Genomic DNA, 26,558 nt, shown 5'->3' on the forward strand with positions numbered 1-26,558 from the left:
GGGCCCACAAGGCCCAACATAGGTTGCAGAACCAGACAGCATGTGAGTCTGATTTCAATTTTGATGGCTGCATCAGTGATGGCAGTGTTGTTGTGAAAGTGAAAGAGGAGATAGGTAAGGCGACAGAAATGGTGGTCCAAAATAATAAATATCAAGTTTGAGGGATAAGGTGAGAAGAATGGAGGATGAGATAAAAGAATTGAGGTGGCAGAAGAAAAAGCGTCAGCAGGAAACCCGTAAGAAAAATATTTTTATATATGGGTTACCCGAGGACACTAAAGAATATCTGGTATCCAAAGTGCTGGAGCTAATAAACGAGAGGTTGAAGATCAGCTGCAGGGAGGCTGATATAGACGAGATACAGAGAATGGGGAAGGCAAAAGGCAAGAGACCAATGAGAGAGAGGTCCGTATCAACCCTACGGGTGAGGAAGATTTTCTATAATACAAGCCGATTGAAAGGTGAAAAATTATGGATCAAACAGGAGCTGGAGAAAAAAGCCTTCAGGAACCAGAAAATGCAGGCGTGCAGGATTAATGGCCTACATAAGGGGGAACAAATTAGTGGTAGGTGATGGCAAGTGGACTGGAGCAGGGTGGTGGAGCAGTTAAAGAATATGTGCAGCACAGAGTATACATTGGCCAAGGAGAAAAGTGAACGTACAAGGCACCTGAGATCAGCAGAATGCGGAGCAGCGAGCGATGACCAGGAAGTGAAGCGACAAGGACAGAGAGAGGAAGAAGTCGACGCAGTCAACTAATAGCTAGGGTAGTCCTGGTGATCTACAGTGGCAGCAGAGTGCTGACTCCGTGAGAGACGCAACACCGAAAAGCTGGCGTGTGAGTCTGAAGGACTTCTGGCACAGAAAAGGTAATTTAAACAAGGCTGGCCTCGTTAGGGAATGTGTTAATACACTAGATGAGAACTCTTGACGAACTGGGTGTTACTAGGATTACAAGGTCTAAGAACAGCCAGAGTGAGGGGCAGAGGAGGAAGAAATAACTAGAGAACAGTAGGGTGCATCAATATTGAAGGCCTTAAAAGTAAGTTACAGAATGAATTTTTTAAAAGAGTTCTTACGAAGCTTGCATATCCTAGCATGTGTGGAAACCTGGATTCCACCGTAAAGTAATGTAGAAATAGAAGAGTTCACGGTTTACTATAAGGCAAAAGAAGACGAACCGGCAGGGGCAGATACCCGGGTGGGATAATGGTTATGGTTAGGGAGGATTTGCAAGCTAGAATAGACCAAATTGAATCAGAAATGGAGATGATGTGGGTTAAAATAAAGATGTACGATGAGAGTGAGCCAGATTTATGTATTGGTTTTATCTACAACCCTCCTGAAGCCTCTCCATTTGTGAAAAATGATTTCTTTTGATGAGTTGGCACTAGAAATTTATAGAATTCAACACATTTTGGAGGATATAGGTATTCTAATAATGGGGGGCTTCAATGCGAGGGTTGCGGTTCAGAAGCCGCTGTACGACAAAGAGGCAGAAGTAGTTTATGTACAAAAGAGAGTGAGCCAGGATAAGGGCTGTAATAAAAATGGAGAAAAGTTGCTAGAGCTGTGTGGTACGGTAGAACTATATATTTTGAATGGATGGTGGCATGGTGACGAATTAGGGAACCTGACATACATAACGGAGACAGGTGGTAGTATCATAGACTTGGCGCTATGCTCATGGAATGCGTTGTTTGTGATTAAAAGCACGAAGGTTAAGGAATTTGGTGAGTCACATCTACCAATTATTGTCAGAGTAAATGATAGAGGGTAGGGCATTAACAAGCAATACAATAAAATTCAAAGAAACATTAGTTGCTAAATACAGGTGGAGAGAGGAGCTAAAGAAGAGATTTATGAACTATAATGGGGAAGAAATAGGCTACATAGTGAAAGCTGGAATAGACTCAATGATCGAGATTAACCTAACGAGTACAGCAGTTAAAATAACAAAACACTGTACAGATGGCAGGGGAGAAGATGAGGGTAAAGGAGGGGAAGAACATAATAGGAAAGGGTTGGTACAATGACGAATGCAGGCATAAAAAGTATGAAGAACTTGAAAGCGTATAGAGAGCACGGGGGAGAAAACCATAGGATTGAATTTTGTAACTTAAGAAGAGATTATAGAGAAATACTGTATACAACGAGATTATAGAGAAATACTGTATACAACTAAGTCCAAATGGCAGGACCAGAGAGTTGTTGAATTGAATATCATTGCAATATCACTATAAGAAACTAATAGAGGTTGAAGATAGGTGGAGACCGAGAATAGATGATAGATGAAAACGGAATATCGTTAGGACTGGGGTGTACTGTGCCTGCATTAGATAAGGAAATATCGATAGAAGAAGTAAGAGAGGTCTTCGGGCAAGCCAAGAAAGGCAAATCAGGAGCAATTTCGGGCATCACTAACGAATTTTGGAAGCAGGTGGTGCAGAATAAGGATATCCTAGAAAGTATGGTGAAATTATTTAACAGAATATTTGAAGGGGGGGGTTCCCAAATCTTGGCAAGAGGGAGTGATCTGCCCAATCTACAAGAAGAAAGGAGATAAATCTAGCCCAAATAATTACAGGGGCATAACGTTGCTGGATACATTAAGTAAAATATACACAGGTGTGTTAGCAAAAAGGATAATGAAGTGGACAGAGGGGGGGGGGGGGGGAACGATTTTGGAGAGACTTCAGTCAAGCTTTAGAGAAAGGATGAGGACAACTGGTAATATTTTTGTAGTAAAAACAATAATGGATAAGTATGTAAAAACGAAAGGTGGAAAATTGTACATTACTGCTATTGACTTGGAGAAAGCATTTGATTCTGTGAGCAGAGGGGCGGTCGTAGCCAAGATGAGAAGGATAGGGGTGTCTCACAAGATAAGAGCAGTTGAAAATGTATATTCAGAAGTGAAGTGCTCAATTAAAACTAAGGAGGGAGTAGTATTTGGGGAAATATTCTCAAAAGTAGGGCTGAAGCAGGGTTGTAAGTTGTCACCTGTACTGTTCTTTCTGTTTATAAACGATATCTTTCAGTTGAAAGGTTTTGAAGCAGGGGTTTACCCAAGTCTTGAGAACCAGGATATTCTGAGTCTCATTTTTGCTGACGACATCCTTCTGCTCACTTTGACACCCAATAGTGTGCAGAATAGTATAAATGTAGTGGTAAATTACTGTAAAGAGTGGAATTTAAAAATTAATGCACAGAAAACCAAGGTAATGGTGAGTAAAAAAGGATATAAACTGTCGAAGAATGAAAAATGGTGGACGGACGAGATGAGATTAGAAGTTGTCAAGAAAGTGAAATATTTGGGTTTGATATTAAGTGGAAATGTAAAATGGACAGAGGAAAGAGCTAAACTAAAAGTTACGAGTGCCCTGTCAACCATTAACATACTGGAGAAAAAGATGCCCAACACAGATTACAGAGTGTATAAAAATGTTTTAATGCATTAGTTAAATCTAGAGTGTTGTACGGAGTGGAAATTTGGGGAGTTGAAGGGAGGGTTGATTCACTTGATAAAATCACGAGTAGATTTGGTAAAATAATTATGGGTCTACCCAGTTGTACAGCTAACTGTGGAGTGAGAAGGATGTGCAAAGATACAAGGCTGCAAGCGGATATTATTAAAAAGATAATAAAGTATTGGCTGATACTGAAGCTTTGAGAAGGTGACGAAGTATTACAGATAGCATATCAACACCAAATGAAACATCAGAACCAAGGATACTGGGTGGATGGGGTACGGAACATTTTGGGAAACGATAGGAGTGGGATATTATTGGAAAAGAGACTGTATAGAGAAGGTGAGAATATGTTTAAAAAAAAAAAAAAAAGTCCTAAGAGTTAAGGATATTGAAAAGCAATGTATTGCTGTACAATGGAGAAGTAAGGCGGATTCTCCACGATCACGTAAAACGCCGCTGTTCGCCCGCTACAAACCCGCTTACGGAACAGAACTATGGGGTATTTGTAGAGTTGTCTACACGGGCACTTTGCACGCCGCGGGTGGGTGCGTCCATGAGCGGGCAGGCGGGTCTTAACGCCAGCAGAGGCGTTATTCCCGCTAGCGGTAGAACAGCGAATCATACTCCATGTGGCGGCAGTGAGCAGTTCACCCACCTCTGTCGCACAATAGGAACTGCCTGAAATGTAGCATATTCTTTACTAGCTGATGTACCGTGCTTCGCTACGGAATTCTACATTGTATACAGAATTCTAGGTTAGGTAGTGTACACGTTGTGAGCAAGATTGTATTAAATTCCATAGCTCTTAACGTTACCCTAGAAACACGACGGGGAAGTCACCAAACATCTTTTCTCATATGAAGACTGGGTTAGGGAATATTCATTGTAACGGTAGGCCCACTTGCCTACGATCAGTCACAATCAAGTTGGGGAGCATTATAATAGCAGACACTCAATCTCCGCCTGCCTTTTTACATCCTCAGAAAGACTGTCTTTAGTCATTTTTTTCCCAACTGAAATGAACATAGGTCATTACGATGATGTCAGTAGGAAAGACACGATTAAAAGCAATGTTTTCATATGAAATAATCAAATGAAAAACCACGCATTTTCTCACTTTTAATGAACAGTACTACGCTTCCGATGTAACAATCCAAATTTTCAGAGCTGGAATGACCAAGCCGCAGACAGCCGTGATCCGTGAACGCTCTTCGTCCTTTTTCAGCGGGGAGGAGGGGGGGGGGGGTCGAATAGTGGAGAGTCCCAGGGCAAAAACTATGCCCTTTTACTAATCTGTTTGCTAGGAGTATCCGATGATTCGGAAAATCTCAATTCACTACACTGGCGGGAGAAGAAACTATCTGACTTGGAGGCAAATTCTTCCTCAAAGCCACAGGACAAAGCCCCTCTTCACTGCTAATTTGGAATAAAATAAATATAGTTGTAATAAAAGTGAAGCAGAAGAAGCTTTTCTTAAGAAACGGCTCTTTTCAGGGTTGAATTTTGAATTATTTAGTGAATTGTGGTGCTAAATTTGTAGTAGTCCTAAATTGTAATTCTAGGCCAGGTACTACTACTACTACTACCACTACTACTACTAAGTAAGCCTCTGCCTTAAATGTGCACACTGCTCATTCAAAACAGTGCATCAGAGTAGGGATCGAATAGCTAGAATACTATGATGAACCAGTGTGTTACGTACTAGCAGTATCAGGAAATGTATGACCCAGAGGAATGGAATGCTAAAGGAGAACGTTTTCTAACTTCCGAGATATTTCCTGCCAATATTCAGTCGGGCTGTTATACTCTGTACGCAGCAGTAATCCCATCTATTGGAGTTGAGTGGCAGCATAAGTGACCAACAACATCACAACAAACAGTGGTCAATATAATGTTATTGTTGATGAATGTTGTGCGCTTTCGATATTGTAGGCCTTCACATTTAGTTTTCTTCCGACTCTGAAATACCACTCTTATCATAGTCGGTGTGGTTAAACTGAATAAAACCCCACTGTCGGCAGCCCTGAAGATGGTTTTTCGTGGTTTCCCATTTTCACATCAGGCAAATGCTGGGGCTGTACCTTAATTGAGGCCACAGCTGCTTCCTTTCCACTCCCAGCCTTTTCCTATCCCATCATCGCCATAAACCTATCTATGTCGGTGCGACGTAAAGCAACTTGCAAAAAAATGAATAAAACAAAAAGTTAAGGGTGTGTTCTGCCCGAAGGCAGGTCCGAACCTCCGCAGAGGTGTGCCTGAGCCGGAGTTTACGTGCGATAGGGTAGCCAGTTCCTTTCCGCTCCTCCATTCCCTTACCCCCCACCAACAGTGCGTGGCAACCCATCCAAATCTTGACCACACCCAATGTTGCTTAACTTCAGATATTTCATGGGATCCAGTGTTTCAACACGGCTACGGCCGTTGGCAATAAAACATAAATGATCGGAAATTGTATTCTCCCTAAGATTTGCTATGCAGTACTTTTCGATAGGACCAATAACTTATTGTAGGTATTTAAAAAATAAATTTTAGGCGCCTTTCCCTAAACTGCAATTTCATCCAAGGTGAATAAAATTGTTTATAGCTTAGACTGTAGTTTCTTATTCCCCGACTATGTACCGATTTTCATTATATTCTGTTAACCCCTTTTCTCCTGGTTCGACGTTGATATGGACTTAGCAACAAAAATTCAAGAATGTCTCCGTTATCATAGCCGGTATGGTAAACATGTATGGGACATAAATGAGCGGAAATATAATTCTATATAATTTGAGTTATGTAATATTTATCGATAAGACCACTAATAATACAAACATTTGAGAATTAAATTTCAGGCCTTCCCCTAAACTAGTATTTCACTCATTTAGTAATATGCATCTTAATAAGTTCAAACAGCTCATCGAATGAAGCAGCTGACATTCTGTGATATTGGAAAAACATTTTCGGATAGCTCCTGTTTTCGCAAAACGTTAAATGAAATTGTCCAGTAGTGAGCCGATTCGATAACGCAGGGTGAGCCCACCAAGGTCTTTTCTTACCAGGTTTCTTTTTTAATATTGCTAATAACTGTAGTTAAACAGGTCCGACAACACAATCTATTTGTACGACATCCATCATTACAATATGGCTGGCAGGTTTATCGCTGGTGGAGAATGGCTGCGCGTTTTGCCAGTGTTTTTGGCGCTGTTTACAGGCGTCAATTCAACCACTCGTGTAGAATAGGCAAAAAGTTTGAGCGGTCAGGCAGGCGAACAGCAGCGTTTTACCTGCTCGTGGAGAATCAGCCTAAGAGGTCATCAGAAGAATTTTGTAATGTAAGTGGGAGAATGAGGATAAATATAGAGATTATAACATAAAAGGGAATGAGGGGTATAATATGGTGATACATAATAATATGGGGATACATAATAATAAAGCATACAGACAAAACAGAGATGAAAATAAATGTTTACTGTGTTCTGAAGAAATGGGATGGGCACACCTTATAAAAGATTGTTCAAAGATAAAGCAAATACGAGATAAATTTATAGATGAGGAGGATGTAAAGAAAATTGAGGACGAAAATCAGCTGTATACAATTGTAAAGTTATTGAACAGAGAATGGATGCACCCGGGAAGAATCGCAAAATTATTTAACATTACTAGGGGAATGTGGAGTAGGAAACTGAGGGAAGGAAAGGATGTGATACATGTCAGCCAGGAACTAAATTGTGCCTAAGGTAACCTAGACAATATAACTTCGTTGAAGTCTAGAGCCATTAGGTATAGTATGGAACTACTTTGTCGTAGTAGTTCTATTAGTCTGGTGTATTGCCGATAGTCTGAAAAGACAATACTAATTCCTGGTTGCAGAAAAGCCAGTTAGAGTTTGACCAGAGATTGACTGGCAATCAGTGTGGGTTTGATTGGCAATCCTATGTGAGTTGCAGAAACAGCAATCAGTGTTTGATCGACGATCAATCTCCCATCAGATTTGACCAGCAAATTCATGCTGATCAAGCACTGATTCTCAAATCAGTTCATGCAGTCATTAAAATTCAAGGATGCTATTCTTTTATTAAATACATCTGATTTAACGTTTCAGTGATAAATAAATTCAAGTTCATGTAGAAAATGGGATTTGAGTGACGTACTATTTTGTTTTCCGTAGTCATTATTCTCACATATAACCTCAATGTTGAACATGGAACGATTAATTTATAGCACCCAAATCTTGAAATAAATACTTATCTCTGGCATATTTATATCTATATAAAACCTGACTTTTTAAAATGAATAAGCCAACATGATAAAAATTCAGCCTGTCCCGCAGCATGCTTGTTTTATGTTTTGTAATTTTCGTACCGTGCCCTACTCCTGCCGTGGCCTGTTCGCCGGTCAGTTGTCACGTGTGTGTCTAGTACAGGTAATTTATTAATATGGATTCTTCTGATGAAGAAATCTTTGAACAATATGAAGAAATTATATTAAGAAGACGAATTTTTCATGATAGACGTGAACTGTTTTTTATGTGTATCGAAAGTGAGTTTGTGAAAAGATTTAGGTTAAGTAAGGGCGCGTGTGGTTTTTTTGTTAATTATTGAGGAAAGAATTTCTAGACAAACAAATAGAAATCACCCTCTCTCCCATGAACCAGATTCTAATAACACTTCAGTTTTATGCTACCGGGTGTTTTCAGATTGTTTTGGGTGACTTGGTAGGGGTTCACAAATCAACCATCTGCAGAGTGGTTAGGCAAGTGACACACGAGATTGTAATGCTCGCCGAAACTTTGATCCAACCCCCCAGTACTGACAGAGAATGTCTGGAAATACAAAGAGAATTTTCTGCCATGTCAGGGTTTCCAGTAGTGATTGGTTGTATAGACTGTACTCACATTCCCATCATATCACCAGGTGGAAATGATGCAGAACTGTACCGTAATAGAAAAGGTTTCTTTTCTATAAATGTACAGGCAGTCTGTACACTTTCATTAAAGTTCTGGAATCTTGTAGCCCGTTGTCAGGGATCTACACATGACAGCACCATATTTTTAATGAGCAGGCTGCGTGCTCAGTTTGTCAATAGAGAAATGGGTAATGGAATCCTTTTAGGTGATGGAGTTTACCCATGCTCAAATTTTCTATTGACACCCTTAGTAAATCCCAGGACTGACCAGAGATGATGTACAATTCTACTCTGGTATACACTCGGAACTGCATCGAGCGAGCATTTGTAGTGGTAAAAAGAAGGTACCCATGCTTGTCAGTGGGTCTTTGGTGCAGACTGGGAAGGCAAAGATCTCCCACTTTAGAATGCATTACTGCATGTTTTGCACTCCACAACTTACTATTGGAGAGAGGAGAAAATGATCCCCCACCTCTCGATGAAGATAGTATTGCAAGAATGTACCCAGAGGCAGATGAGGATGAACTACTTGCAGGAGGAAGAGGAAATGGGAGAAATGCAGTCAGAGCTGCACTCATAAATACACATTTTATGGAAGTGGCAGAAAGGTAAATAAAGTTTTAACACATTCTTTCACTGAAATGGAAATTATTTATTACTTTCTCTGTTTAAAATGGCTCTCTTTATTTCCAATTCTGTTTTTGCCACCTGAAGATTTGTACGTAAAATATCCATCTCCAACTCATACTTTTCCAGTAAGAGTTGGCATCTAAAATCATTGAAATCTGTTTTGCTGGCAGTGTAGTCTCCCAGCCTGTTCCTCTTTTTGTGCCTTATATGCTCAGGAAAAACACATGACTTGGATCTGGATACTCTGCCTCCTCTCACAATTTGTGGCACCGCATGCGGATGCTGAACTGCTGACTGTGAATTTTTATTTGCAGGAGACTAAGACAAGAGAACAGGTGAAACTTCACCTTCTGCGTGATCTGCAGAATCATCACAGCCAGCAGTCGCAGTGAGATGTGTCACAACAGGGACGGAAACATCTAACAGGGTTTCCTGCGTATCCTGTAATGAAGAGATACATTCCATTAATTAGATGTCAAAACTTTCAATAGAATAGTTTGTCATTATTTGAGATAATATATTTGAAATTAGTTTGAGGTAACAACTAAAATCTCTATTTATTTCTTCATTCTCCTTAATATTACTCTCCTATATGTCAGCCTCCCTTCCAAACCATCAGCACTCTGCGTTCTTCCTATTTATGTTTTGCAGGAAATGAGGGTTTTCTACAGCATGTGATGCATCCAGATTCTGATGCTCAAACAGGTTGTGATTCTCTGGGCAAAAGGTACCCTTAGATTTTTTTAAACTTAAACTGAAATAAGTTAAACTCCATTACACTGTGAAAGAGATACCACTGAACTTCATCATTCAGTTTACCAGGCACTGCAGTTCAACTATCTGTAACTTTGTTTTGTTTGCCAACTTGTTTATCTTCACACATACTAGATTGTACCATAGTACTTTGTCTTACATTTTGCAAGTAAATAATTCAGTTACATTTTTTCAATATTCTTATGTATACACTCTTCCTTTCATTGGTTATTTATTCAATTTCAGGTTATCTCCATATCACTTTTGTATCCTGTTACTGTTATGTAATTATGAAAGGATACTCTCTCCTTCAAAACCAGTAATAGTCATAACTATTTTTTATGTTAAATTTAAGTTACTTTTGATCTGAATGAAGTCCTTATGTTGTGCATTTTATTATGTTGAGATAGCACACAAGAGAGAAAGTCATGTTTACTGACTTCGAACTGCACATTTGCAGTGGAGAGGATACAATCAATGAGAATAGATGAACATTTACTCTGAAGAAACATACAGAGAAATTAGTTCATATAAGCAGTAAGGGACTATTTATCTTCAGAATACTGGTTAAATAGGTCCTGTCAGCACTGCAAGAGTGATCTATTTCCCCACAACATATGGCACAGAATTATGAAGTAATACTTCCCAGCAGAATTTTTATAAATTTTGCAGAAACTAGCCATTAAGTTGGATACCTAGCAAAATTCAAATAAAATGAACCGTGCAAACACCTTCATGTTCAAAACAATGTGTAATGTTATAAAACTCAGATATACTGTTCATTACTGCCAGTACAAGAGGAAAAGACTTGCTTGCACTGGTAGGCTGCAAGCTTTTAGAATTTTCAAAAAATAAGCCTAGCTATATGGGTAGAAATAATGTTTATGCCTTACACACATGCTCATAAATTAGGTTAATTCTGAACCAGATGCAAACAAAACTTTGGGGTGCATGTTGTGGCTTGAAATCACTGTACCAAACACCTTGCAGTAACTGTGATCTTGGTCAGATGGATGGTGGCGTTGTAACTGGACCGATGACTCACAGGTGTGATTCTGCTGTCAGTGGTGATTGTGAGTTGGAAATGGCTCAAAACTCGCATAATGATATAATGAGGGGCAGGATAGAGACGGGATTAGAGGCTGGCCGAACGCAGAAGGGCGTACCACGGGAGCTACACATGCCATGAAGTGTCATCTCACCAGGCATGAAATATATCTTGGCAGTACAGCAGAGAACATCTACAGTGTACAAGAAAGGTATCTCACCATAAGTGCATGAGTACTGCAGGGGCACCTTGCTGCTGCCACTGGAACAGCTGGTCCTGGACACACAGTGTACAGATGACTCAACGGGCATGGAGGCCTACAATTTGCATTCCACTGGTCAATGCACACAGAGGAGCCTGAAATGCCTGGTATAGAGTGGACCCAGGTTCGCTTCACTGACTGCTCCAAGTATACTCTCAAGAGTAATTTTTGTCACGCAATCATCTGGCGTGCAATATGAACGAGGTATCTCGCTGCTATAAACAGCATTATTCAGGGAACTGCAACACATCTGTTGTACCAGGATGTCAATCTGCAAAATTACATCTACCTTTTAAGGGGTGCAGTGGGTCCCACGTTCCTACCAATGGATGACAATGCACCATTACATTGGGCTGCGATCAATCATGAAACAGAAGACACCAGATGAATGGCCTGGCCTACCCATTCCCATATTCTAAACCTCATTGAGCCTGCCTGAAATTCTCTCTGTTGATGTATGGGTGTATGTTTTCCCCTCCCACAAATCTTCTTGAGCTATGACAGGCACTGGTGCAAGAATGAGAGACCATCTCCCAACAGCTGCTCAACAACCTGATCCACAATACATCTACCCATTGTACTGTATGTACAGTATCTATGTGCATGGTCATCACATACCACACTGAAACCTGTGTATATGCTCAAAAGAATAGTTATGCATCACATGTGTGCATTGGTTATTTCTTACATGTTCGACTGTATCTATGCTCTCAGCACTAGTTTAGTACAAAGTCATGCCCCGTGGTACCAAAAGGTCATATTATCCTTAATTTATGAGCAAGAGCATGTTTTAAATCTCAAAATATCAGCAATTCTGGAACAGTCAAGCGAGATTCCTTACTGATACAGTTTATTACTTGGTTAATGAATATCTGGAGAAGTATAACTTTTACTCCATCCAGTCATGCATACATTTGCATTTTTGTCCAAGTTGTTTCTTGTATTAGAAAAGACAATACTATTTTAATTTTTTTGTTTTTCTCAATAGTCTGAAAAGGCAATATTGAGATTTTATTAGGTTTGGTTTGCGTTTTATATTAATATTCATAGATTTTTCGGTTTTTCTTTCAAAGTGCCATCTATCAACGCAACTCCAATATTCATTTCAGGTTATTCTTTCTCTGTTCAATTTCTAATCATCTGTGTTTATATTAATATTCATTGAGTGTACCAAAGCAATTTCAATAGTTATTTCAGGTTACTCCTAATTTTGTATACTGCATGTATCGCAGATTATGAAACAATTACAATAAATAATACCCTCTCCCTAATCTATGGTGTTCGAGATTAGGGGAGACGGGTAACTTTGACTTTGTTTTCTCTGATATGAGTACCAATGGAACTGGAAGGTTTGGCCAATGTATACCTTGCTGCAAGTACAGGGAATTTTGTACACCCCAGGGTGCGTTTTGTATGGCTTATTACTAAGAGTGGTGCAGCATTTGTAAGGCAGGCCCTTCAATGATGACTGGCACCATGTGTTATAAGTATATTGTACCTTTAAAAAATAATGAAACAAGATCTTGCATGGAGAAACTTTATTTTACAGGCAGATGAAAGAATACATAGTAGTACACGTTGCTATTCAACATACTATTCTTACCCAAGCTCTTGTTCCTCTACATCAAGACATCGATGTTGGTTAAGACAGAAATCTGCTTCCAGTTTCTGAAGCCACGTCATGGCGTTCATCCTCGTGCTTCATCAACGATCCGAAGAGGTGGAAATCACTGGAGGCCTGGTCGGACGGTCATCGCAAAGCCCAGCTCGACAAGGTTTGTCTTTGTCTAGGTGAGATAAAGAGAATAGAGCTGTGTTAGTATGTGTCTTTTTGGGGGGTTGCCGTGAGGCTCCGCCCCGCCTCACAGCCCATGGTGACCTACCTGTTTGGACATGGTTTTACAAGAGTTGTTATGTATGGGATGGCGTACCTACGACAAGTATTAGGTGTGGTGTGTAAGTTGCAGGGATTTTGAGGATGGTACGAACACACACACACACCCCCCCGAGCCAGATAAATGAACTGAAGGCGACTTCAGTGTCTATACAGCCAAGGAGCCGGGCAGTGAGGCTGTGAGAAACAATCGCACGAGGTTGAAACAAGTGTATGACGCTGCTGATCGCAGTGCAGTAAGTCGCTGAACACAGATAATATTGGGCAACAATAGGCATGTCAAAATTCTCCTTGTACTGGCAAAAGTGCATACCTCTCACACTTGATAATGTACAGCGTGCTAACTACATGGCAACTGTGATGAAAATGTTGCTCGAACTTGGTACTTCAGGAGGTAAGTATGTCCAGAATACTGTAACAGTTGGGGTTGAAAAAGTTTTGCCATGGGTGGATTCTGTGGATGTTACACGATGATGCTTGACCACACATCGGTCAGAAAATCAAGGATGCTATCCACCAACTAGGATGGGCAACATTGTCACACGTCTTACAGCCCTGAATTGGCCTCCTCCTGATTACTATTACTTTGATTAGCTCCTCACTTTTATCTTTCATATCTGACTTCCCTTGATCAACTCATTTCCTTGCAACCTCGAAGATGTTAAGTTTATGAGGTCTGGGGAGTCTTTCATTTCCACTTTTTGCGGTCTTTGCTTTCCTGTTGTTGATTCCTTCATTTTTCAAAAGGTCAGACTCTCTCAATTTTCCTCTAATTAGGATTCAATGAGGATGATTGCCCGGCTCTACTTCCTCTTGAAACAATCACCACCACCAAACAGAAAGATTCACTTCACAGAAAGAGATTGGAAGATAACGACTCCCTTGTGGCTATTACACAATGGTTTATATATACCAGATTGGATTTTTACTGTACAAGCATACATGTGCTCAATCCTAGTGGGTGTAAGGCATCTAAAAAGAACAGAGATTATATAGAGAAGTGACATAATGTGCCTAAAGGATGTAGTAATACACATTGTGGGCGAGAAGTCCCCGTATCCCTGTAATTGTTTAGTATGGAATGTTATTTATGCTATGTTATGCAGGTTGGTAGCTATATTACTTCTTATTAATTGTTGGAATCTACTGTTGGAATACATATTGTCGCAGTGTTAGTGTGAAGTTTGTGGCATATGTGAGCGGTAAGAGTTACACTATTGAGGAGTGGTTTAGTCGCAAGTGTGTGGGTGCACGAATGTGAACACACAAGCAGACAGGGCAGATTATGGGAGCATTCCAGGAAAGATTTAATAAGGTTCACTGCAAAATGCAACATTTATCAATTGGGACAGACGTGCTTTTGCCTCAGGCAGTGTTAAAAACAGGTCGCAGAGTGGAAGGAAGAAGATAGCAGAAACGTGCTAGAGTCTGGACTTCGATTGAACAATCTCCTATGAAGCCAATACGTAAACATGCTACAGAACTCGGTATACCATGGATAGCAATGAGAGATTACATTATAAAAGACCTTCATTGCAAACCTTTTCGACAGATGTTCGTAAATGAGTTATCGGATAGAGACGGGAATGAGCCTGTTTTAGCATGTCGTGCTTTAACTAAATTCTCAAATGCAGTGAGCCGTGCCAAGGTTGTTTCCAGATGAATGTGCTATTTATGTCAGCTCACATGCTAGAAATGTTGTCGTGTGGGCTGAAGAATCCTCATTACAGAGTTGGAAAGGAATCCGCCCCACGTAATGATATGGGCAGCGATGACATCACAACATCGGCTTGGATGTCCGACTCGTTGGCTGAACGGTCAGCATACTGGCCTTCGGTTCAGAGGGTCCCGGGTTCGATTCCCGGCCGGGTCGGGGATTTTAACCTTAATTGGTTAATTCCAATGGCACGGGGGCTGGGTGTATGTGTTGTCTTCATCATCATCATCATCATCATCACCACCACCACCACCACCATGACACACAGGTCACCTACGGGAGTCAAATAGAAAGACCTGCACCTGGCGAGCCGAACCCGTCCTGGGATATCCCGGCACTAAAAGCCATACGACATTTCATTTCATCTGCTTGGACCGTACTTTTTCTGAAGGGACTGTGAATGGCACATATTATTTACACGTGTTACAAACCTGGTTAATGCCCTAACTTGAGGAAAGGGGCCTCACAGAACGCGTATGGTTGCTCACTGCGCTCTGTTGGTGCGCGAGTTCCTAAACGAACATTTCCCATGACGGTGAAAGGGCCGTTATTCGCTAGCAACATCAGCTCCCTTGAAATGACCACCAAGAAGTCCTGACCTCACCACACCTGACAACTCATTATGGGGAGTCGTTAAGACGCATGTATCTGCATGTCATTATGCTACAAATGAAGAACTGCACAATGCTGTTGAGGATACATTTTTCGCTATAACACTGGACATGCTCAGAAATATATCAAGAACAACATGCAGATGTATAGAACTGTGTTCACAGCATGATGGAGAACATACAAATATATTGACACTTAATACGTAACATAACCTAAATAACATTTGATACTAAACAATTATAGGGGTACAGGGACTTCTCACCCACCCTGTAGTAGAGAAATGACCTAGGTATAGAATAAAAATTGGTTTTGTAAAAATATATGATTCTTGATTAATGGTATTGGTTTTACTTCTATGGTTTTCTTCAACACCAAGTTCACAGAATTTTGTCCCGTAGGAGTCCTTTTATGTGCTGGTATATCTGCCAGCATGAGGCTGGCATATTTTAGCATCTTCAAATACCTCTGAACTGAGCCCGGTTTGAACCTGTCAGTTTGGACTTGGAAGGCCAGCACCTTTACCATCTGACCCACTCAGCCTGGCAAGTGTTCGATGCATTAGTTTTGGAATGACCCTCGTACAATATTGATAATTTACGATAGGCATTTTTTTCCTCGTGTTTCTAATTGTAGAATTTTCAATGCATTTTTCTTTTCTGTGAATAATTACTTTCCAGTTTGCTGATTCACATTCTAATCCATCCTCCTGTTCCCTGTAAGATCTCTGTTTCATTGTAGTGTCTTACTTCACATTGTTGTAGTCAAACTATTGTAGAATGATTTCTACCCACTGTCCCATGGTTTTACCTGACATGTTGATGATTGTACATTGTACCTCATTGATTTTTAAATTTCTTCCTATGCCTAATTTGCAGTATCATGGCAGAACGTCTTGAAGACTTGAGTTTACCAAACACTGTTGTGACAAGACTTGCTAAGGAAACTCTTCCTGATGGTGTGAATGTGGCCAAAGAAGCTAGGACAGCAATTGGTAAAGCAGCCTCAGTGTTTGTACTTTATTTGACTGCTGCTTCCAGTAGTATAGCAATAAAGAATAACCGTAAAACTATTAATGGACAGGATGTATTGAAAGCTATTGAGGAAACTGAATTGAACAAATTTCTTGAACCTTTGGAAGAAGCTTTAGGAAGTAAGTAAAAAAAAATATTAGAATTAAGTAAAAAATTGTTAGTTGATTGTTATAACTGTTTTCACTTTTCTCATAATTTAGAACTGTAGATAAAGGTGAAGTGAGCTTAAATCCTAGACCTCCAAATCAATGACAAGATGCTTTGATAGACCAGGAAATGAAACACATGACTAGTTAGAAGACTAATCTTACCACTAGAACAGGCTGCATTCTTGAATATTCTTAATTAGGAATATTCTTAGGCTGCTCCCATATACTCTGTCAAATGGGAAGCTGTTCCAGTTGTTTTTATTAAGTAAAAATATTTTGGCTTGGCGCAAGTGATATTTAATCCAGTAAAATTTTGTATGGAGCACACTGAGTGGGTAGGATAACACAACCAGTGCCTGGCTCATACTCATAACTTGCTGCTGCAATATGTGGTGTTGGTATTCTTTCCAACCAACTGCACAAGCAAACTTCAACCCCTAGATTTGCAGATCATCCATGTCTTTAAAAGTTTCGGGGCTGCTGCAGGGACCGGCCGGGGTCATGGGAGCACCTCAGTTGGAATCGCTTGGATAAGTTCATTGTGCTTGATAGATGAAATTCGTGTTAAACCATTAATGGACTATAAAGGTGGTAATGTTGTTGGCAAAGCATTCAATGATGAGCAGTTAGCAACAGGTGCTTATTGTTTTATGGTTTCAAGTTTATCTGATTTTAAAGAAGTAGCTCACATATTACCTGTAAAATCAATTACTGGAGAATATTTGCGTGGTGTAGTAAGAAAAGTTATTGTAGGTTTAGAGGAAACAGGGTTTAAAGTTGTTTGTGTTGTTAGTGATAATAGTTCTGTAAACAGAAAATGCATGCAATTTTTTTCACCTGAAAATGAATTGAAATGTGTTTATCCACATCCTGCTGATGAGAGCAGACCACTTTTCTTTGTGTTTGATAGTGTTCACTTGCTCAAATGTATTCGCAATAACTGGTTAAATCGAAAGGATGAGAATATGTGCATGAACTTCCCTGATTTTGAAGATAACAGTGCAGTGCAGTGTGCTTCTTTTCTTACAATTAAGAAATTATAATGATCTTGAGCATGAAAAGTTCATAAAATATGGTTATGGTCTGTTTCTCAAAGCATTAAGTCCTTCATCGTTTGAAAGGCAGAGTGTAAAGTTAACCCTACAAGTTTTCAATGACAGTGTTATAGAAGGGCTGAAAGTGTTAGGTGAAAAGTGTAAGCTACCATATTATAAAGAAACAGCTTCATATATCAAAATAATAATAGATTGGTGGGCTGTTGTCAATGTCAAAACACCAGGTAAAGGGCTAAGGCTCAAACAGCGTAATATGTCCAGTCTCTTCAAATTCAGGGGAAGGGCTTCAATATTTGAAGAAATTCCTACAATGGCTATAGTTCAGTTATTATGAGTTTCGACTTGACGTTTGAGTGCTGCCTTTTGGCGGAGGGTAAGTGAATTAATCAACAGCCAGTCATAGGAAGCCAATCGCTCCGATAGAGTGCATTAGACTCCAGTTCCAGTTAGCAGTGTTGTCGATCTGTTGTTTACTGTAACCACGTGCTATCAGCTGTGTGTTGGATTGTGCTCAGTTCTTTTCGCGGTCTTTGTGTGTCATTGTGCTAGGTTGTTGTTTGTTTATATTTCGTAGTGTAGAGTTTATAACTGTATTGTTTGGTATTTTTAATAGTGTAGTGCATTATATTGTAGTGAATAGTGTGTGTAAGAGGTGATCTAGATTATATAGTAGCTTAGTTTAATATTTCGTTCGGTAGTTATATAGTAGGTTAATTTTAGGTCTATGTGTGAATTTGATATTCTGTCATGTCGACACCCACGTCTAAGGGTTGAAGCTCCCAAGAGAAGAAAGCCCTTCTGGCGCGGTACTCCACTAAGGAGCCAGGCCCGGGAAATTGTTTGTAATGTTAGGGAGTCATTCTTGACAAAGCACCAACAATGGCGGCTAGAAAGAATGAGTTGATTAAGTGGTTGAAGGAGTACAATATTTCGGTTCGCGATGACATGGGGAAGGGGGATCTTATGCATCTCTTGAAACAAAACAAGCCGCAGTGCCCGTTTTATGTGGTGGATGAAATAGCCAGAAGGAATGGACATAAAGTAGTTCACCTTCCACAATACCATTGCCATTTTAACGCCATAGAACTGATTTGGGGCCCAAGTGAAGGATTATGCAGCTGAGAATAACCGACTCTTCACAGTTTCGGAAGTTGAAAGACTTATTTTCGAAGCCGTAGGCCGTATAAGTGCGGAGGACTGGAGCAACGTTGTGAGACACACGAAATCCGAGATAATTAAAGCTTGGGAGAAAGAAAGTCTCACACACGATTATGTTGAAGACTTTATTATCTCTTTAGGGTCAAGCAAGAGTAAAACCTCAACAGACGATGACAATGCCGATAGTGACTCAGAAATGAGTGGTATATTCACTTTGAAGAATTATTTCCTTTGTTACGGGAAACTGAATCTAACACAACGCAAGATCTTCTTTATAGTGAGTAGAAATTTAATTTAATTTTCTGACGTTTTATCTGTTCGAGCATTGACATATTTTTATCTTGTAGCGTTATCCTAAATGTGTTGTGTATTACTGTTCATCTAATTTGAATCATGTACGTTGCTACAAAGAATAACTGGATACGGACTTATATTCCAGTATTTATATTTCTGTTCGTGTTGTGTATCGTAAATCAGCTGTTTGTATTCGTAGCAATTTGGCACCACCGTCTGACTTCCGGCTAACTGTCAAGTCAAAACTCATAACGGAACTATAGTAAAGTGGAAAGATCTAGGTGGAAAGGGTTCATTATCATCTGAAACAATGGCTGCTTTGATACTGACAACTGAAGGATTGTTGTTGATAGAATATTGTTTGTCAAAACTTAATTTTGCATATCTCCTATTAGGAAAATTTCAAACAGACATATTAGAGGACAGGTTTGGGAAATATAGGCAGCTTGCAGGAGGGCAGTACAATATTTCTGTGAGGCAGTTCTTTGAAGTTGAAAATAAGTTAAGGTTACCATCATCACTGACTCTGAAGATAAGATCAAATGCATTTGGGGAGATTGAAGTGGAAGAGTTCTCTGACCTGCCTCCTGAATCCTCTGCCTTTTTGGATTTTGATAATTCATTGTGTATGAGCATAGATGTACATGTACGATAACAGGTTATTGAAAACTGTAACAATGACATGCAAATTTTAGTCTGTTTAGCGGGATATTGTTGCTATAGTGTCTCAAAATATTTGAAATTTTAGTAATAACCTGAAAGGTTAGGCCGAGCAGCAGGGAAACCTTTCTGGACCGTAATAAAGAGTTTTAGGAAGGGATGGTAAAAAGAAATGAATAGTGTATGGGTAATTCAGTTGAACTCATGATAGATCCCAGCAAATCGCTGGACAGGTGGAAGGGATACTTTGAAAATCTTCTCAACGTTAACCCATTCGCCTCACATTTAAATACCATAGGAGTTCACTAAGAAATCACATTTAAATACCGCTCTGCGGCCGTCGTCATCACACTATTATTTAGAAAATCATACAAAACCAACCAGTAAATATTCCTTTCTGAAAATTTGCATGCATGATAAAGAAGTAATAAACTTACCAATGCCGCTATTTTAGTACGTCTGCTGAGTGTGGTACACCTCAAAACATTCTTCTAAGTGAAGAGCTACGCCACACTTTTTGCACTGCCAGCAACTTTCGCTTCTTTTACCCCGGCTGTAGCACACAACGCACCTTCTTGTGACTTTTGATTTCTTCTCTGTAGGGGGAATATGCATGGGAAAGTGGGCCCATGATTTAGCTTGTAATCTGGTTGGGGTGGTGCTCGCTGAAGGTCGACCTCGAACCGAGTACTCCGGCAACTGAACAGTCTCTAGTAGCTGCTGCGCAATGCTAGTTCGGAAGTCCGTGTAGCTCGTCTTTCTGTTAGCAGCGATCTTGTGATACACAGTGAAGGAATTGAAAATACACATATCTAGGAGATAAAAGAATATTTTCCTATATCCTTTCACTGTGCGTCGCATGACGGGGAACAGAGCTGTAACCTGATCCTGAAGGTCAACACCACCCATCCCCTTCTGGTATTCAAGGCCACACTTGGGCTTTATCACTTCTTCCCTCGGAGTTTGTCCTCTCTTTCGCCTGAGTTTGCCTTTCCCTATCATGTCAGCTGATTTGTGTTTAGTGGTGAGAAAGCAAACATCCTTGTTATCTTTCCACTTCACACACAACATACTGTTGGCAGCCCACGTCTCATACTCTCCACGTTTTAGTTTCTTCTTACTGATATCGTGAGGCATGTCTTTTCGGTTCTGTCTAACAGTTCCAATTACATTCATCTGCTTGTCGTGTAGCCTTTTGAATATATCTGGGGAAGAATACCAGTTATCTAAAAACAATTTATGTCCTCGGCCTAACAAGGGTTCACATATGTTGAGCACGACGTTTGTACTCGCTGGCAGACTTGGATCCGTTACATCATCACCTACATAAATTTTGAAAGACAGACAGTAGCCAGAACTTGATTCACAAATTTTGTAAATTTTTATTCCAAACCAAGAACGTTTAGACCTATTACACTGGACATATGAAAGGCGGCCTCTGAATTTCATTAGACTTTCATCTAGAGCAATGTCTTGTGAAGGTAAATATAATTCTGAAAATTTGGAGCGGAAATGTTGTATTATAGGCCTAATCTTTCTTAGTTTGTCACTACTATCGACTTGTTCATCGTCAACAAAATGTAAAACTCATGAAATTATAATAAATCTTCCCCTGCTCATGGTTTCACGAAAAATAGGAGTGTGTATACACCTGTTTTTATTCCAGTATAACTGTATTCTTGACTTTCGCACTTGTGACATTAGTATAACTAACGCAGAATATGCCCTGATTTCGTCGAGTGTAGTCTCAAACCATTTGTCATCGTCTTTCAACTTTTTTCTGTCAGGATTGCTCAACTGTTTTGCTGCATATGAATTTGTCTCGACAGATATATTGTCAAACAAAGGGTTCATGTATTCACAAAACTGAGAGTACAGATAATGGCTGCGTATCAAACTTTTTCAATAAATTTTCACTAACCCCACTGTATTCACTAAACTTATGTACAACAGGTTTATTGTCACTTTTTGTCCAGTTCCAGTCAGTCAGGTTAGTCTGTGCCGAGGTACGAACATCGTTTCAAAAGACTTGGTACACCGTCGTTATTTGCTTCACTTTCCGTGTCATCAGAACTATTATACGCATCGCTAGTACTCGAACTAAGGACTTCAGGGTCTATTTCGTCGTCACAAACATCACTGCCTTCAATATCACTCTCTAAAACACTATCTATTAGCTTTCGTATTCCTTCTTCATCAACACCAGCATATCTGCTTGACGCCACGATAGCAACTGACATGAGCGAAATTATGTGAAAAAAGATTCTCTTATCTCTTGTTCCGGAAGTGTGCGAGAACCTGGTGAAAGGGAAAAAACCAAAGCCACATGTGTAAACTTCAGCTCAGAATGCATACTAGTGGCGTCTGTGGGTTATTGACTGAACTATATGGATTGATGTACAGCTGTGCATCGCCGCGAGCAGAGCTCGTCATGTGATTCATATGCCACGAGTAACTATGACGAGCTAGGGTTGTCAAATGATGCGATTGGGTTAAGGGAAATCTCCTTGGTGATGTCACGAACAACCGAGCTCATGGGGAGGAGGACAGTAATGTTGGTGAAATTATGTTTGATGAGGTGGAAGAGATGGTAAATAAACTCCATTGTCGCAAGGAATTCTTGCTACTGAGGATTTCATTGATGCCGATGATGAGGCATATAATCTAATTAGAAATAAGAGTAGGGGTAGGCTTTTATTCCCTGAAATGTTTGTTATCAATGTAATAATACATAATTATCTGGTAGTAACAAAATTATGTACAGATTTTGAAACGGAATTTCTTTTAGTAAATGATCATAGGGAAGTTGTATGTGAGAGTACAATGATAGTTATTCATGATAAAGAACTTTTGTGGGAGCCAGATATGTGTAATAACAGACATACATCAGAATGTGTTTGCAGAAAACTGGTATGGACTTCAACAAATTTGAATAATTATTGGAAGAAAGCTCCATGTCAAAGAAGGTACTGACAAGGAAGAAACGTGTTATTTGTCAACAGAACTGAACTTCACGCAAATCTGCATTTATGTAAATAAGTGTGTTGTTGCTTTCATTTCCTCTTTTTTTGTGCGTGGGGGGACAAAATAAAACATTTTTTATGAATTTCGGGGTTCTGCCATTCCCTTAATTCTTGAACCTCACTTGAGTTTCAGCATTATTTAGAAACCTTGTGTATCAACCATCCCTGATTTTTTCAGAAAGTTTTTTGAAGGTGTAAGTGACTTTTATATGGAAGAATGAGGGTTTGGGGTCATTATTTTGACATTTAAGTAGCCAGATCAATTAAAACATATGGTAAGATGCCATAGTGACATTATGATGATTGCCTCTATTGTCAGCCATCTTGGTTTTGTGCTCAGGCCTTATATCTAGGTGGTGCTGAGTAAAGTAAGCATGTCTAGGCGTAGGATTAAGGAAGTGAAATTGTCTGCACATGAATGAGGGTAGAAAATCTCCAGGATGAGGAAATTAGACAGAAGTACATGGATATGATTAGTGAAAAGTTCCAAATGGTGGACAGCAAGCAGGTTCAGGCTATAGAAAGAGAATGGGTGGCATACAGGGATGCTGTAATAGAAACAGCATGGGAATGCCTAGAAACAACTGTGTGTAAGGATGGGGAAAAGCGAACATCATAGTGGAATGAAGTGAGAGCACCTTGTAAATGTAAAAAGAAGGCGTATCAGAAATGGCTCCAAACAAGACCTGATGCAGACGAAATTGTACATAGATGAAAGAAACAGAGCAAAACAGATACGGTAGTTGTTGAATCCAAAAAGAAGTTGTAGGAAGATTTTAGTAATAACCTGAAAGGTTAGGCCGAGCAGCAGGGAAACCTTTCTGGACTGTAATAAATAATTTTAATAAGGGATGGGAAAAGGAAATGAATAGTGTTTGGGTAATTCAGTTGAACTCATGATAGATTCCAGCAAATCGCTGGACAGGTGGAAGGGATATTTTGAGAATCTTCTCAACGTTAAGGGAAATCTCCCTGGTGATGTCACGAACAACCAAGCTCATGGGGAGGAGGGCAATGATGTTGGTGAAAAAGATAGTAAATAAACTCCATTGTCACAAAGCAGCAGGAAAAGATGAAATCAGACATGAAATGGTGAAATATAGTGAGAAGGCAGGGATGAATTGGCTTCATCGGGTGAGTGTTAGTAAGATACCATCTGATTGGACAAAGGCAGTAATTGCACCAATCTATAAGCAAGGGAACAGGAAGGATTGCAACAATGATAGAGGTATCTCATTGATCAGGTATACCAGGCAAAGTATTCACTGGCATCTTGAAAAAGAGAGTGCGATCAGTGGTTGAGTGAAAGTTGGATGAAAATCAGTGTGGTTTCGGACCACAGAGGGGCTGTCAGGATCAGATTTTCAGTATGGGCCAGGTAATTGAAAAATGCTACAAGAAGAATAGATAGTTATGTTTATGTTCCATAGATCTAGAGAATGGAAAACATATGACAGAGTACCGAGGGAAAAGATGTTTGTCATACTGGGGGATTATGGGTACATTATTGAAATCAATCAAAGGCATTTATGTTGTCAATTGGGCTGTTGTGAGAATTGGTGGTAGAATCAGTTCTTGGTTCAGGGTACTTACAGGGGTTAGAAAAGGCTGTAATCTTCCACCTTTGTTGTTCATAGTTCACATGGATCATCTCCTGAAAGGTATAAAGTGGCAGGTAGGGATTCATATGGGTGGAAATATAGTAAGCAGTTCGGCCTATTCTGACGAGTTGGACTTAATGCTAGATTGTGCCGAAAGCCTTCAGTCTAATATCTTGGAACATGAAAATAGGTGCAGTGAGTATGGTATGAAAATTAGCCTTTCAAAGACTAAATTGATGTCAGTTGATAAGAAGTCCAAGAGAATTGAATGTCAGATTGGGGATACAAAGCTGGAACAGGTAGATTACTTCACGTATTTAGGATGTATGTTCTCCCAGATGGTAGTATAGTTGAGACTGAATCAAGGTGCCGTAAAGCTAATGCAATAAACTCACAGTTGCGATCAACAGTGTTCTGTAAGAAGGAAGTCAGCTCGCAGAAGAAACTTTCTTTACATCGGTCTGTTTTCAGACCAACTTTGCTTTATGGGAGTGAAAGCTGGGTAGACTCTGGATATTTTATAAGTTTGAAGTAACAGACGTGAAAGTAGCGAGAATGATTGCCGGTACAAACAGGTGGGAACAATAGCAGGGGGTGCTCGGAATGAGGAGATAAAGGCTAAGTTAGGAGTGTACTCGATGGAAGAAGCTGTACGCATAAACCGGCTTCGGTGTTGGAGGTGAGGCGAATGGAGGCGGATAGGTTACGTAGGAGAATAATGGACTGTGCTATGGAAGTTAAGAAGAGGGAGATCAATATAACTTTGGTTAGATTAAGTTTCTAACGATTTAAAGATAAGAGGTATAGAACTAAACGAGGCCACAGAACTAGTTACAAATAGAGCAGGGCCTCTCAAACGCCAAAAATCTCATGCGTGCAAACAGCGGCTTAGAGTTCCTGTGCACAGTGCATCGGTTCGGCTTGGCTCAGACCAATGGTTCGTCTCTGGGCTACTCGGCTCAGATTTGGAGCGCCACGGAGCAAGTGAGGAAGAGGGAGACAGGAGGAGCGAGCGAGTCAGGCGTGGGGAAAGAGAGAGACAGTGCTATTGATCCAAATCGAGGAGTGGGGGTCTACACTCTGGGCAACCAAGCGAAGTCGTCTTTTGCACAGTGCATGCACTGAGAGGCCCTGAAATAGAGGATTGTGGCGGCATTTGTTAAATTCACATAGATTTGCAGACTGAACACTGAAAGGCATAACGGTATATAATGAAGATGCTATGTATATATGACGTTGGGAGCGGTTATACTGTATTTGCCTGTGGTTTCAAAAGAGCAGCGGTATCTTCAACTCTAGTTGGCATTTCTTTGATCAGAGTTCATGTGTTCAATTGAAGATCTTGCAAAACAAGACTTAATGCCTCCTCTTTCATTCTTTTGTCAGAATCTATATTCTAATATATTACCCTGTCTTTTTTGGCCTACTTCTGAATTCCAGTCTCCCATTACAAAGGTTTTCATGTACTTATACATATGGTATTAATCCTTATTTTTCTTATATTCTTTTGATTTAGTTTTGAAACTTCGACTTTCTTTCTGCCGGTTCAGTCAACAGTGTTTTCCCCAGGACCTTTTTAATGGGCACGCCGCGCTGCTATTTTTACAAACCGCCCAGCTAACATAACCTAGATATGTGCTATTTATGTAATATTAAGTCGCTTGGTGCTCCAAATTGAGGTGTATGTATACTGTAAAACTGTTTATTTAAATGACAAATCTTTATTATTCTTGGCATAATTGCATTAATTACATCAGAGTTTAAATGTTTAGCTTGACTATCGCATAGTGTCGTGCACGAGCGGTGTCTGGATTAGCCTGGAATCGCATGCGAGCACTCGATTTTGCATGTCGTCATAAACCTGTATGGCACTCCACAGCAAGCAAGTGGTAAGTCTTGGCGTTACATGATTATGGACGAGCGGTAGAATACTAGAAGTTATGATTGTCTTGTTCGTGATAATAACAATAAAATAGTTCAATTTTGTAGTTAATATTAACTGCCTAAGATTATTTTTAATGAACTGAGGGGAATACATTGAAATTTTACTATATTCATTTTTTACGTAGTATTCCCTGCCCAGTTACTCATTCCTGCCACCCGGCTCACGAAAATTTCTGGGGAGAACACTGGTCAATGATAAGATGGAGCTCTCGCGTAATACAGTGTTAGCTAATGACGATATTTTAGAAGAATTTTATGCCGATCGTTCAGATGGCTATAGTTTTCATGAATTAGTGGAAACTGAATGTGGGAGTATTAGTTGAAGTGATATTCAAGCCCCTACACGCCGTAATTTACATGATGTTC

General features: G+C 39.9%; 1 protein-coding gene across 4 annotated transcripts in view; it reads left to right on the forward strand.

Moving 5' to 3' along the window:
- The window catches only part of LOC136887289 (DNA polymerase epsilon subunit 3), a 71,856-nt gene that overhangs the window by 5,947 nt on the left and 39,351 nt on the right, over positions 1-26,558 (forward strand). The window contains exons 2-3 of one of the 4 annotated variants that reach the window (XM_068231071.1): positions 12,604-12,829; positions 16,153-16,427. In XM_068231071.1, coding sequence (XP_068087172.1) covers positions 12,690-12,829; positions 16,153-16,427 — 415 coding nt within the window. In that variant the 5' untranslated portion in view covers positions 12,604-12,689. Of the gene's footprint in view, positions 1-12,372; positions 12,830-16,152; positions 16,428-26,558 lie in introns of those variants that run through there. The other 3 variants (XM_068231073.1, XM_067159793.2, XM_068231072.1) reach the window with 3 other exon arrangements.

Source organism: Anabrus simplex, chromosome 1 (genome assembly GCF_040414725.1).
Source record: "Anabrus simplex isolate iqAnaSimp1 chromosome 1, ASM4041472v1, whole genome shotgun sequence".
Classification (NCBI taxonomy): domain Eukaryota; kingdom Metazoa; phylum Arthropoda; class Insecta; order Orthoptera; family Tettigoniidae; genus Anabrus; species Anabrus simplex.